Source organism: Sapajus apella, unplaced genomic scaffold, assembly GCF_009761245.1.
Source record: "Sapajus apella isolate SASKATOON/1434 unplaced genomic scaffold, GSC_monkey_1.0 scaffold123, whole genome shotgun sequence".
NCBI classification, from domain to species: domain Eukaryota; kingdom Metazoa; phylum Chordata; class Mammalia; order Primates; family Cebidae; genus Sapajus; species Sapajus apella.
Genome location: NW_022437063.1, coordinates 1,268,792 through 1,283,446, shown reverse-complemented (window position 1 = coordinate 1,283,446; position 14,655 = coordinate 1,268,792). Strand labels below are relative to the sequence as shown.

At 47.6% G+C, this 14,655-nt stretch overlaps 1 protein-coding gene and 1 long non-coding RNA gene across 3 annotated transcripts in view; one reads left to right on the top strand and one right to left on the bottom strand.

Annotated features, from left to right (window-relative positions):
• Positions 1-9,019, bottom strand: part of SAMM50 (SAMM50 sorting and assembly machinery component) — a 38,623-nt gene extending 29,604 nt beyond the window's left edge. The window contains exons 1-3 of the mRNA XM_032261408.1: positions 8,808-9,019; positions 2,765-2,875; positions 1,466-1,567 (exon numbers count right to left, since the gene is read on the bottom strand). Of these exons, the coding sequence (XP_032117299.1) occupies positions 1,466-1,567; positions 2,765-2,875; positions 8,808-8,828 (234 nt within the window). The 5' untranslated portion in view covers positions 8,829-9,019. The remainder of the gene's footprint in view (positions 1-1,465; positions 1,568-2,764; positions 2,876-8,807) is intronic.
• Positions 9,020-9,049: 30 nt separating this feature from the next.
• On the top strand, positions 9,050-12,644 carry LOC116538866. Of its 2 annotated transcripts, XR_004263810.1 has the most exons (3): positions 9,050-9,189; positions 9,644-9,788; positions 12,375-12,644. It is a non-coding gene; the product is annotated as an uncharacterized LOC116538866 (long non-coding RNA). The 2 variants fall into 2 exon arrangements; XR_004263809.1 differs by lacking the exon at positions 9,050-9,189 and having other exon boundaries at positions 9,333-9,788.
• Positions 12,645-14,655: the final 2,011 nt, after the last annotated feature.

Here is a 14,655-nt window from a genome sequence, read left to right as displayed (position 1 = left end):
TGGACGACAAGGTGAAACCCTGTCTCAACAAAAAGTTTTAAAAACTTAGCCACGCGTGGTGGTGTGTGCCTGTGGTCCCAACTACCCAGGAGGCTGAGGTGGGAGGACTGCTTGCACCCAATAGGTTGAGGCTGCAGTGAGCTGTGTTCACGCCACTGGACTCCAGCCTGTGCAGGACTTGCACCAGAACAAGACCCTGTCTCACACACACACACACAAGTGTATACAAGGTATCACACAGCCAACGGACTGGTGTCTACGGATGTGAAAAGATCTCCATAATTTACGTCAGAAAAGAAAAAAATGTAGAGAATAGCGTTACTCTTTAAGGAGCACTCGTTTATACATTTGTACAACATATCTAAGAAACCGTTAGCCACATTACCTCTGGAGAGCAGACTGGGATTGGCAGGTAGGGAAATGTGTCATTTTCATTTTGATACCCTTCTGTACCATTTGATTTTCTATCCTTCCTTCTTACTGTGCTTAATGTTACTTAAATTTTTTAAAAATGCAAATTTGGCTGGGCATGGTGGCTCATGCCTGTAACCCCAGCATTTTGGCAGGCTGAGGCAGGTGGCTCACTTGAGGCCAGGAGTTCAAGACCAGCCTTGCCAACATGGCGAAACCTCGTCTCTATTAAAAATACAACAAAATCAGCCAGGTGTGGTGGTGTGCACCCGGAATCCCAGCTACATGGGAGGCTGAAGCACGAGAATCCTTTGAACCTGGGAGGCGGAGGTTGTAGTGAGCCAAGAGCATATCACCACACTCCAGGCCACGCAACAGAGCAAGAATCTATCTCAAAAAGTAAATAAATAAAAATAAAAAACTTTTTTCTTTAGGTGAGACTGGTCCACCGTACCAAACGCTGTTGAAAGGCCTAGTAAAATGAGGACTGAAAGGAGCCCGCTGGACCCAGCCACAAAGAAGTTGCTGGTGACCTCTGCGTGGACATGTTCAATGTGGTCCCAAGAGCAGAAAGGCAGAGGAAACCCACAGTGGAGATGAGAAACGGGGTGCAGTGCAGGAAGAAGACTGCTCCACAGACACAGCCAAGGCCCTGAGGAGACAGGGAGCGTGTCCCAGATAAGCAGCCGCCCCACGGGGTCAGCAAGGGAGAGTTCACTCTCAGGAACTCAGCACGGTGCCTGGGAACGGCTGTGCACTAACCCCACCAGCTCCCATGACAGCGCTGGGAGAGTTCTGAGGAACAAGAGGACAGACACTTCTTTCTCCTGGATAAGACACAGTAGGAAAAGGCATTTGCAAATACGTGGAGCTCATAGGCGGCACCGCAGGAAGTCAGGGGGTTCAGCTTGTGGGTGCCAAGACCCACTCTGGGGTAGGAGGCAGATCCCCAGCACACAGGCCAGGCGCAGGGTGCTCTGTGCTTTGACCTGGGGAGGTTTACAAGTTCTTCAGAAGATACTGGAACAGCACACCAAGTAGAGATCACACTTACCTCAATTAGGTTTTTGGCCTTGAAAACATCTCCAATTTCACAGATGATGATATCATCTTTTGTCCTTCCAAGTCCATCAAAATGAACATGTTGAACAACCACCTGAAAGTCACACAGGGACAGTATTATGGATGACACGAGGCAAAGAGATTAGGCGTCAAGACTAAAGACCACGTCTGACATTAACGGCAATGTTCTCTTCAAGTTGAGTAACCCAAAATTCATACTTCTGGACTCTACCATCTTCCACAGCTTTTCAAAACACTGGTCACTGCCACTTCCGCTTTGCTGGGTCTGCATTTTCTGTGAACAAGAGCTACAAACTCTCTCCAGCCAGATGACCCCCAAGGACCAGGTTAGCCCTAAACCCAGGCAGGCCACATCACTTGAGGCCAGGAGTTCGAGACCAGCCTGGCCAACATGGGGAAAGCCCGTCTCTCCTCCTTCTCCTTCTCCTCTCTCTCCTCTTTCTTTTCTTTCTCTCTCTCTCCTCCCTTCCTTCTTTCCTTCTTTCCTTCCCTCCCTCCCTCCCTCCTTCCCAACACACTCCCTGAGCAGTGGCCTATTAATGAATGCTGGCCATGACCCCTGACTTCATAACTGTGCACAAAAAATTAGCTGGGTATGGTGGTACACACCTGTAGTCCCAGCTACTTGGGATGCTGAGGCAGGTAAATTATTGAACCCAAGAGGCAGAGGTTGCAATGAGCCAAAATTGCACAAAGGCACTCCAGCCTGGGTGACAGAGTGAGACTTTGTCTCAAAAAAATTTTTTTAATTAAAAAAAAACAATAATAAATGTGCGCATCTTCTAAAGACCCTGCATGGATTTCAGTAAGGGACAATAAATGCTGACTCACACTGCCCCTCGCCTCTTAGTCTCACTAGAGAGCAAACTCTTCAAGAACTGGAAAAGTGTATTTAAATTTCAAAGGCAAAAAATTTAGGAAAAGTTCCATTTGAGACCCACAGTCTCTTTTCTGGGAGTAGGGAATGGAAATATAAATGTAAGTATAGTTTCAGTTTGTCTTTGAAATACTTTTTTTTTTTTTTTTCATAAATATAAAAGTGTGTTTGTCTAAAATTCCCACATAAAAATCACCAGTAAAAAACTAGCTCTTGAACAATAGCAACTGTTTTTCTAAAAGTCATCAGTCTTTCTGCTTGTAGGTGATTACAAACTCTTCTTTGATAAAGGCATGCAAACAGGTGAATTCCTTTACATCTCCCTAGTGGTTTATGGAAGTGAATGTTTCTATTCACAACTGTATCAAGAAAACCCTTCAACAGAAAACTCACATCTTTGTTTTCAAGAATTTCCTGTTTAGCTTCAGGTTCAACTTCAACAAATTCAGCTTCTTCTCCTAATCCTCCAAAATCAGGTCCACTTGATGGAAGAGGCTCCAAACTCTGAAACGGAGGGAGAGACCACAGATAAATGACTTTGTCACATATAAACCCACATACTTACTTACCTTTGAGTTTTGTCTTTAGATGGTGCTCCAGAAAATTCAGTAGTTGTTCCCTTCAAGTAAAGGTAGGGGGCGGGATGGGGACCAGGGAGTATAAAGGTGTTATCAGCTACTGCTAATGAGCAAGTTCTTGGTTTGGTCGTTAACTCACTTATTGGTGGTCACTAAATAAAAAATAAAAACTAATTAACAAGGAAGGGCCAGGGCAGTGCAGTGGCTCATGCCGGTAATCCCAGCACTCTGGGAGGCCAAGGAGCAAGCATCACTCAAGGCTAGGAGTTTGAGACCGGCCTGGACAGCACAACAAGACCCCATCTCTAGGAAAAAAAATAATCAAAAGGGTCATACACAAATCCATGATGACACATCATGAACGAAGGATTATGACTAACCTAATTCTGGACACATGAGGCCCAATGGAAGTTAAAAATCATAAAAAATAAAATGCCACAAAAACATTTATCAGGGAAAAAAAGGAAAATAGTTTGCTCTCCTGTTGTTACAGAAAGCATCCTAATTTTTAGAATTAAAATTGTATACATTTTAGGATAGCAACACTGATAAACCGAATTACTAAGAAAACATTTTATGTAGACCCTGACAGATTTTTTCATTTCAGAAAGTCTCATTTTTTTCATTTCAGAAAGTCTCATTCACATTAAAGGGAGCTGCATATACTCATAAAACAGACTAGAAACCAGTCACTTTATACAATCTCAAATGATATTACCTCAAAATATTAAAGCAACTTCTGAATAAGCATTCTGTAGGCTGTGTCTGGTCTGATATATCCAGAAAGACATTATCTATCTATATACATAGAGTTCAGTGCTTCGGTTTACAGTTTTTTGAGTTTACAAAGATGCAAACGTGATACGCGTTCAGTAGGAACCATGCTTCGAGCACCACACAGCCATTCTGCTCTTCATTTACCGTACTCAATAAACCACATGAGAGCTTCAACACTTTACTATAAAATAGGCTTTGTGTTAGATGATTTTGCCCAACTGTAGGCTAATGTAAGTGTTCTGAGCACATTTAAGGTAGGCTAGGCTAAGCTATGATGTTCTGTAGGATATGTTATTAAATGCATTTTCAACTTACATTCAACTTACATTTCAACCTATGATGGTTTTATTGGCGTGTACTTGAGAAACATATACATAAACCTAATATATATTGTGTGTGTCTGTGTGTGTGTGTGTGTGTGCACGCGCACATGTGTGTGTAATACCTTGGGCCTAGGAGTTTGAGACCAGCCTGAGCAATACTGGAGACCCTGTTTCCATTTTAAAAAAACGTATGTGTGCATATAATACAAAAAAATAAAATGGCCAGGCAAGGTGGCTCATGCCTGTAATCCCAGTACTTTGGGAGGCTGAGGCAGGTGGATCACAAGGTCAGGAGTTCGAGACTAGCCTGGCCAATATGTTGAAATATGTCTTTAATAAAAATACAAAAAAATTTGCCAGGCGTGGTGGCAGGCACCTGTAATCCCAGCTACTCGGGAAGCTGAGGCAGAATTGCTTGAACCCGGAAGGCAGAAGTTGCAGTGGGCCGAGATTGTGCCACTGCACTCCAGCCTGGGCAACAGAGCAAGATTCTGTCTCGAATGAATGAATGAATGAATGAAGCTTTTAACCTTTAGGCAGATCAGTCTACCAATCAGTCATTAAGTCTGTACTGAGCACCATGTGCAAGGCAGTGGGGATGGGACATGAAATAAACTTAATGAATAACAAACAGCATCTTTAAAGTGAGATAGGCTAGAATCCAACAGAAAATATAACAACAGGCTGGGCGCGATGGCTCATGCCTATAATCCCAGCACTTTGGGAAGCCGAGGTGGATGGATCACCTGAGGTCAGGAATTTGAGACCAGCCTCGCCAACACGGCAAAACCCCGTCTCCCGTCTCAACTAAAAATATAAAAGTTAGCTGGATGTGGTGGCACGTGCCTGTAGTCCCAGCTACTTGAGAGGCTGAAGTAGGAGAATTGCTTGAAGCCAGGAGGCAGAGGTTGCAATGAGCCAAGATCGCACCATTGCACTGAGCCAAGATTGCGCCATTGCACTCCATGCTGGGAGACAGAATGAGACCCCATATGAAAAAAAGGAAACTGAAAATATAAGAATACATAACACATATTATAAGTATTAATGCACAAAATTTTGTTCGACATAAGCATGAGTACCAGGTGGTAAATGGCAAATGTTTTCTTACTATGAGTCTTGATCAAAAAGTTTGAAAGACACTAGCTAGTAGGATGAAAGGTCAAATAAAAGAACTGAAAACATCTTTTCTCAATACACTCATCAAAGGAGCAGCAATTTTGATGTAAAAAGAGCTCCAGGGGCCGGGCGCGGTGGCTCAAGCCTGTAATCCCAGCACTTTGGGAGGCCGAGGCGGGTGGATCACGAGGTCAAGAGATCGAGACCAACCTGGTCAACATGGTGAAACCCCGTCTCTACTAAAAATACAAAAAATTAGCTGGGCATGGTGGTGCGTGCCTGTAATCCCAGGTACTCAGGAGGCTGAGGCAGGAGAATTGCCTGAACCCAGGAGGCGGAGGTTGCGGTGAGCCGAGATCACGCCATTGCACTCCAGCCTGGGCAACATGAGTGAAACTCCGCCTCAAAAAAAAAAAAAGAGCTCCATAAAGGCAGATACTTTTGTCCCTGTATCCCTAGCACCTATCACGGTGCTGGGCACATAGCAGGCCACCAATAAATATGAGTTGAATAAATAATGAGTGCTTACTTTGTTCAAGATGCCACAGGGGATGCAAGGCAAGGAAGATGCAGTTCCTGCCATTACATCTAGAAACCTAGGATTGAAGGATACGCCCAAAATGCAAACAGACCCAAAACAAGGCAGAATGTAGATGCCACCAAAGGAAAAGTCACGGTAAGATGTGAGCCCATCCAAATGAGGGAGAGATAAAGAGCTTTATGTGGGAAGCAACTGGAACTGAGTTCTGAAAGATGGGAATATTTTGATGCTGAAGATGGGTGATGGGAGGGGAAATGCGGTGCAATAGTGCGGTCCAAATGAAGCCACCCTCAGAGGGCTAATGAGAATTCTAGACAGAAATGTAGTTCTAACTGCCCAAGCGCAGTGGCTCATGCCTGTAATCCCAACACCCTGGGAGGCCAAAATGGGTAGATCATCTGAGGTCAGGAGTTCGAGGCCAGCCTAGTCAACATGGTAAAATCCTGTCTCTACAAAAAATACAAAAATTAGCTGGGTGTGGTGGCGGGCACCCGGGATCCCAGCTACATGGGAAGCTGAGGCAGGAGAATTGCTTGAACCAGGAGGCGGAGGTTGCAGTGAGCCAAGATCGTGCCATTGCACTCCAGCCTGGGCAACAGAGTGAGACTCCATCTCAAAAAAAAACAAGGAATGTAGTTATAATTAACCATTAATCAAGTTGCTCCCCTCTTTTTTTCCAAGAGCACAAATTTACATTTATTTATTGACTTTTCATAAGTTTAAATCCTTGAGGGGTACAATTCGTATTCTGTGTCCAATAGCCTTAGCAGGAAGGTTGCCTCAGAATTTGGCACGAACCATGCCACTGTTTCCATGGGCCCGAGTTACCTTTCCTCAGATTACTCTGGTTTTGTTTGGTTTGCCACCAGGAGTCATTGTGTTGTTCTTTGCCTTGTATACATAAGTACATCTCTTGCCCAAACAGAATTCTGTTTCATCTCAAGCATAAACATCTTCACTTTATTTATTTTTATTATTATTATTATTTTGAGACGGAGTCTCCCTCTGTCGCCAAGCCTGGAGTACAGTGGCGTGATCTCAGCTCACTGCAACCTCCACCTCCCTGGTTCAAGCAATTCCCCTGCCTCAGCCTCCCGAGTAGGTGGGATTACAGGTGCATGCCACCACGGTCGGCTAATTTTTTTGTATGTTTAGTAGAAACGGGGTTTCACCATGTTGACCAGACTGGTCTCAAACTCCTGACCTCAGGCAATCCACTCACCTCGGCCTCCCAAAGCGCTGGGATTACAGACGCGAGTCACCACACCTGGTCAACACCTTCAATTTTAAGAAGAGCTGTATGCCCCCTTTCGTTCCGGAGACTCCACTTACAGCCAGCAAAAATGGCCTTGGACCACAGCCTTCAAGGCATACTTCCTTTTAGAAGTCTTATTCCCAGCAGGCCTCCACAGGAGCCAAGATGGTGGGAAAAGCTCAGGTTGCACTTTCACTACTTCTTTGTAACAAAAAAATCACAGATACTATTTGCATCCCCACTGTTTTTACAGATAGGATTTCTAACAGTAGACTCATAAGGCTTTTGCTTAAGAATTGCTTTAGATGTTTTTAAGATCTGGAATTCCAGCAAAACTGCTGCTGCCCACCAGTTTGAAGACCCCTCCCCCCAACTGAGGAATGGAATCGGCATGAGAACAGGTTCCTCATCTCCCTGTGCCATAACTTCACCCTGCATTCTTCCACCAATCAAGGATCTCCACACTTCAGCAAAAACACGAGGTCCAAGCTCCTGGGGGAGATGGATTTGAGGTTTCCTCTCTTTTCCTGTCTCTTCGTTCAGCGGCCCTGCAACTCAAACTCTTTCTCTGCTGCAACCCAGTCTCAGCGTAGTGACTTACTGAGCACAAGGAGCAACAGACCTATTACAGTTACACAAAGACCATGTCAGAAGAGAAATGGTGTTTGAACTGAATGAAAGACATATAGGCCAGGCGAGGTGGCTGACGCCAGCACTTTGGGAGGCTGGGGTGGATGGATAACGAGGTCAGGAGTTCGAGATCAGCCTGGCCAATATGGTGAAACCCCATCTCTACCAAAAATCCAAAAATTAGCCAGGCGTGGTGGCGGGCGCCTATAGTACCAACTACTTGGGAGTCTGAGACAGGAGAATCGCTGATACCCAGGAGGCAGAGGCAGAGGTTGCAGTGACCCGAGATTGCACCACTGCACTCCAGCCTGGCGACAGAGCGAGACTCTGTCTCAAAAAGGAAAAAAAGACATATAAAGGGAAGTTAAGTCCAATTATGGATGCCAGGCTGCGACTTCTGTGCTGAATTTTTCTGGAAGTTAATGGGGAACTACTGAAAACATCTATGCCTAGTGCAAGTGAAACAATCCGAGTTGTAGTAGTAAAGTAGTGTTGAGGCTGAGACTCAGGAAATCGGAGATTTTGGGCCATTTGGAAGCAGTAACTATGTGATCTTGGAGAAGTAACTCATTATCTGGCCCTTATTTAAGATTTAGGATAAAGGAGAGGAGCTTGGCAAGCAGTTAGTTCAGTTAGGCGCCAGGCACCCAAGTATTCACACGCATTGTCTTTTAATTCTTTCTACTGCCTGGCAAGAAAGGGACTATGACTATCTCCACTTTAAAACAAGGAAGTAAGGCAGGCAGCGGGTCTATCTTCTGCACGGTAAACGGGAGAAAAGAGGACCCCTAGCTAGGTTTGAGTTAGAAGACTTCAAAGGATTCTTGCTGCTCTAGGAGTCGACAACAGCTCCAGCAGCGGCCGAGCGGGGAAACGCTGGAGGTGACCGGTAACGAAAGAAAACTTCACATCATGGAAAGAGAGAGCATATTCACTGTGGACGAAGACATCACAGAAAGTTCGCAAGTCCTTTGGGCCACGGACTCGCTGAGTGACCTTGAGCAAGTCTCGTCCCTCCTGAGTATCAGGTGCCTGCTCGAAGGTCTGCGGGACTCCAAGCGACATCTTTTCGGCCTCCTCCACCCGGCCCGCCACCCTCCGCGCCCTCTCTCCGGGGGAACCCTGGGCGGAGCCACGGGAGTGTCTCCCCGTGGCGCCCGTCTGCCCTGCTGGCCCAGAAGCCTCGCAGCCCGCGGGTCGCTGGGCCTCTTACCCGGGCGTGCACAGTCCCCATGGTTCCCTCTCCAGCCGCCGCCTCGCAAAGCTGCCCGTGCGGGACCGAGCGTCTGCTGCTGAGGGGAGAAGGCGGGTCCGCGGTGGCGGAGCTGCAGGTCAAGACAACTCCCACAAGCCCCCGGACGCGGCGCACTGGGGGCGGCCATGATGCCCCGCCTTACCCCGCCCCCTGGCTCGCGGTGCCTTCGTTCATTGGTCCTTATGAGCCTGTGACCCGGATGTTTACCCGGACGCAGAGGACGCCCTGACCCTGCAAGCAAAGCGCGTTCACTGACATCTGCGAAGGTGCTGGCGTATGGACGGTGCGGGGAGGGTGCATGGAGGGCGCCTGGAGGATGCGGGAAGGGCTGGAGGGCGCAGTGAGGATGGGTCTGCGAGAGGGTCCCCTGGGAGGCTGGCATCTGGCGTTGGCGCCTGAAAGAGATCAGGCCCGCTGATGGGTGCTCTGGGATGTCACGCGGGTCCTACTGCTCTTAGTCCTCCTGGCACCCCGACCCGAGGGTGCTGTGCTTGTCCCCACGCGCCGGCGAAGCCCCGAGGCTCAGCGGGGAGACCCCGGATCCGGCCACCCCCGGTCTGCAGTGGTCAGGTCTGGCTGGCATCTGCTACACAAACCCGGATTGGTGCCCTGGCTCCTTTCCTTCATGTCATTGGAACCCCCACTCAAAATCGTCAAAATGAAGACAGTGGTCATGTCTCCTTCTCGGGGTTGGATTAAAAGGGCCTACTGTGAGAGACGGAAAGCAAAGCTCCTGGCACAGGGCTGGGCACACGGTGGGCACTAGGTAATGACCGTTATTCATTCAACCTCAGCCAGTAATTACGGGGGAGGGCCGTGTAAGAGCTTGCTTGGGAACCAGTCACATCGGTGAAGAAGACGGCCATGGGCTTATGTTTTGGTGGCAAGACAGCTCCCCTGCCTCAAAAAGGAAAAGAAAAGAGAAGAGAAAATAAAAAGGTATAATAAATAGCAACACATTGTGACAAATACAGTGAAAGAAACAAAAGACAGAACAGGAAAAGAGGAAGCTTCCGTATCATGTCATGTGCCACTCCCTCCTGATAACAGAAGCATCTTCTCTTCCCTCCCTTTACTCCCTCCCAGAAACCCTGACACCCTTTCCATTTACATAGCAGCACCCTAGGCCTCGAACATCCCTGAGCTAAATATTCAAGTCCACATGCCCCTTCCTGCCTGGAAAGAGGCAGAACCCAGCACCAGCCAGGCCCCTGCCCTTCCGTCACTGTATCCCTCAAAGGTTGGCCTATCTCGCTGTTTTCCCAATGACACTTGTCAGCCCAGCAAAGGCAGGGCCCCAGTCTGTCTGTTTCACGCACAACCCAGGGCCTAGCACAGTGGCTGGCACCATGCAGGGACTCAGTGGATAATTTGCAGTTACCGCTCTTCTTTACTGCTCTTCCACCCCAGACTAGGGCAGACGGAAGCCACGCTCAGTATTGACTCTGACCAGAAGCTACCCAGCCCCAAAGACAGGCTTGAGAGCTGGGAGATAACCCAGGAAGAAGACAAGGGGTGTTGCGTAATTCACTGCCCAAACACCAGGCCCTCCATGATGCCCACCACGCCATCCTGACTCACTGCTATATTCCTGACACCTAGAACAATGCCTGGCCCAGTAAATCTTTGATGCCGTCCTCATTACATTGGAAGAGAATGGAAGGTGACACATTCCTCACCTCCTCTGGCCCCAGCCCCATGCTTTTGATGACATCCTTTCTACCCAGGATGCCCTTTCATGGCCACTGTGCCTGGGAGTGCCCACACAGCCTTCAGGCTGAGCCCACACCTACCCACACTGCTGGAAAGAGTGAATCATCTCCCATCCCCAGCCCCACCGTAACTATACCAGTGTTCCCACCCCCCAACAGTGTTTCCCTTAGTGTGTCCTGGAGGCCATGCCACAGTTGCCTTGAGGTGATTAATAAAAATGCACACATCAGCTGGGCACAGCTGCCCACATCTGTAATGCCAGCACTTTGGGAGGCCAAGGTGGGTGGATCACTTGAGGTCAGGAGTTTGAGACCAGCCTGGCCAACATGGTGAAACACTGTCTCTACTAAAAATACAAAAATTAGTCAGCTATGGTGGCACGCATCTATAGTCCCAGCTACTCAGGAGGCTGAGGCAGAAGAATCGCTTGAACCTGGGAACTGGAGATCACAGTGAGCCAAGATCCTGCCATTACACTCCAGCCTGGGGGACAGAGGGAGACTGCCTCTCAAAAAAAAAAAAAAAAAAGAGAAGGGGGAAAGGAAAGGAAAAAAGAAGGAAGGAAGGAAGGAAGGAAGGCAGGCAGGCAGGCAGGCAGGCAGACACACACGCAGACACACACGTCTGAGCCTCAGTCCTGAGTTACTGAATCAGAAAAACAGAACTTAGAGTCTGGATTTTAAAGAAGTATGCCAAATCACTTTTTGTCCCACTGGGCTTAAGAGTCTCTCAATTTTCTTCTCAATTTGAGAAGCTCAAAATGCTGTTCTGCTCTTACCCAGCAGGACCCACTCTGTGTCATTTTGAAGCCAGTTTCACAAACCCAAACTTGAAAGGCACCCAGTGCCCTAGGCTCAATGCCAACAGGCCCAGCTCCTGGAGCCCGGGAAACCTGCCATTGGCCACCAAAGTGAAGCTTTTGGGGTCTCACCAACCTCAACTCAGACTCAAAAGGCTACATTAGGTCTGAAGATTGTGATAAGAGATTTTTCAAAGATAATCTAGGAGGCCGAATATATTTTAAGCACAAGTCACAGGATCTGGACATGTATTCATTCTGCCAGTTCCCTGCGCCTCAATTTCCTTATCTGTAAAATGGGGATGATAACCATGTCTAAGACATAAGGTCTGAGGACCTTATAAGATCAAGCATGGGGCCTGGCACACTGTAAACATTGAACTAACCAGATTTTCTTTGCCCGAACAGCCCTCTTTTCTTACACGAACAGTCCTCTTTTCTTACACGTGCTTCTTCCTCGTTATTCTTCTGAGTATGCCACTTCTAAAAGATAAGCTGAGGTTGCCCTGCAGAGTGCAAGATAGTTGCAATATTTGAGAGTTTATTGTGTGTGAGGCCCTGGAGGAGGTTGAGGGCATAGGAGGAAAAACAAAGTCACACTCTACCCTCAAGCAAATGGCTGTCTGTGACAGTTACAATGTGTATAATATATTAAAGGCTGTCTGAAATAGATACAATGTATATATTAAAGGCTATCTGTGATAGTTACCCTGTGTATAATATATTAAAGACTGTGAGAGTTACCATGTACATATTAAAGGCTGTCTGTGGTAGAAACAATGTATATAATATATAAAAGGCTGTGATAGTTACAATGTATATATTAAGGGCTGAGATGGTTACAATGTATATAATAATGATGGAGAAGTCCCACAGTGCATATACTGATTTCCTTCTCTTTAACCTAGTGTTTCCTGAATTTATTGGGTCATACATATTTTTGGTTTTGGAGATTTTTCTGTGGCCTTTGGCAATGCTGTTCAACAGTATTTCTTGTGCTCTTTTTTGGGCAGAATATAGGATTGCATCTCCTTGCTCCTGTCCACGTGACTTGCTTTGGTCAACGCATTGTGAGCAGAAGAGAGATGTTACTCTGGATGAGAACCTTTAAGAACCATATTTCTCTCACCATGCCATGGTAATCAGCGATCCCCTGATGATGGGGTGGCTACAGGCTGGGTCTGGGAATGAGGATGACTTAAAACGAAGCCCAGCCACATCTGCTGGGCATACAGCATGAACGAGAAATAAATCTTTTGGGTTTTGCTTGTTGTGCAGCATAACCCCGCCTATCCTGTCTAATAATAACAGCTAGAAATGTCTTCAAGGAACCCAACATCCCAGAAAACCTGGTTTACAAAGTGCTAATCTGGTCCAATCAGAAGTAGAAGTGCAGTTTAGTTGACTAAGCTAGTTTCCTTCTAAAATCCAGGCTGAGTGTAGTGGCTCACACCTATAATCTCAGCAATTTGGAAGGCTGAGGCAGGAGGATTGCTTAAGCCCAGGAGTTGAAGATCAGCCTAGGAAATCATGAGACCCTCATCTCTACAAAAAAAATAAAAATAAAAATAAAAAAGTTAGCGGGGTGTAGTAGCATGCACTTGTAGTCGCAGCTACTCGGGAGGCTGAGGCAGGAGGACTGTTGAGTCTGGAGTTCAAGATCAGCCTGGAAAACAGTGAGACCCCCCCTCTCTACAAAAAAAAAAAAAAATTTAATTAACTTTTCATTCTTTTTTTTTTTTTTTTTTTTTTTTTTTAAATTAAAACCTCCTCAGGAAGCTGAGGCAGGAGGATTGCTTGAGCCCAGGAGGTCAAGGCTGCAGTGAGCTGTGATTGCACCACTGCACTCCAGCCTGAGCCACAAAGCAAGACTCTGCCTCAAAAAAAAAAAAAAAAAAAAAAATTAAAAATTAAAAAAATAAAAACCAACCCAAATTTCACTGGCCTTGGGGTGGGGAGACTGGATCTTCCCTTTGGAGTCATCCACTTATTAGTTTGGGACACCCTGTGGGGGGCCCTTAAACGTTTGTCACCTTCCTAGGGGGTGAGCACCCTGAGGTGAGGCGCTCATCTCGTTGCCTGTCTCCCAGCACCTGCCCTCTGAGGAGTGAAGTTGAATCGGTGAAAAGAGCCTGGAAGGGCATTCCCCAGGCAGAGGTCCACTCAGGAAGCAGGGTGACTCTGGGGAGAGGCTCTGAGCTGCTGGTGGGACTGCAGGAGCTGGAGAGGGTGTGTGAGAGGGAGTCTGGAGGCAGAGGAAGGTGCTGGAGTGTAGCAGGGCCTCAGCTTGTCCAGCAGCAACGTGGGGCCGCTCAGGAAGCAGGGTGACTCCAGGGAGAGGCTCTGAGCTGCTGACAGGGCTGAAGGGGCTGAAGGGGATGTCCTGGTGGGGGAGGCTTGGAGGCACAGGAAGGTGCTGGGAATGTGGTGGGTCCTCAGCATGCCCAGCAGCAATGTGGACGGCAGATGAGCCCTGAGGCTGAAAACAGGCCTCGGCCTCCCAAGGGAAGCTGCTGCAGCAGCCCAGATAGAAAGTACCAGGACTGACCCTGGCAGTGGTGGGCTGGGGACAAGTGGTCATTTCCAGAGATGACAGCAAAGGCAGCACTGGGACCAGCTGGAGATGGGGTGAGGGGCCTCCCTGAGTCCCCAGCCAGGCTAGGGTGGCTTGGGAGCTGCAGAGCTGAGGTGCTGTGAACTGGAGGGCTTGATGTTGCCGGGCTGCTGGTGTTGAGTGGAGCCGGAAGGTGGGTAGGTGGCTCCAAAGCCCACCAGAGTCAGAGACGGAGAGGTCATCAGGGGGCGTGCAGCCTTCCCAGAGGTGGCTGTGCACACTCAGCCGAGTGGCTGCAGCTAGGCCTTGGTGACAAGGTTGGTGCCCAGGATGGAGACAGGGTGCCTGAGAGTCTGGGGTTGAGGAAGGAGGAGGATTCTAGGAGGGTCCAGTCCACAGTGCCTAGGAAAGAGCCCCTGTGCTGCAGCAGGGCCATCCAGGGAGCGAGGTCACAACCCCCCAGGGAGGACTGTCCTAGATGAGCTCGGCTGTGAGGGAAGCAGGGGACACAGTGCTCCTTGGAAAGGATGTAGATGGGGAGAGTGCTTTAAGAATCATGTTTATTAGGAGTTATTTTCTCATGCTGAAAGAAATACATACTATTCACCACAGAGACTTGGCCAACACGTATAAACACAACAAATAAAATGCAATTGCAAATAACAGCCTAATGATAACTGCCGTAAGGGTTTGATATATATCCTTACCATCTTTTTTTTTTTTTTTTTTTTTTTTTGAGA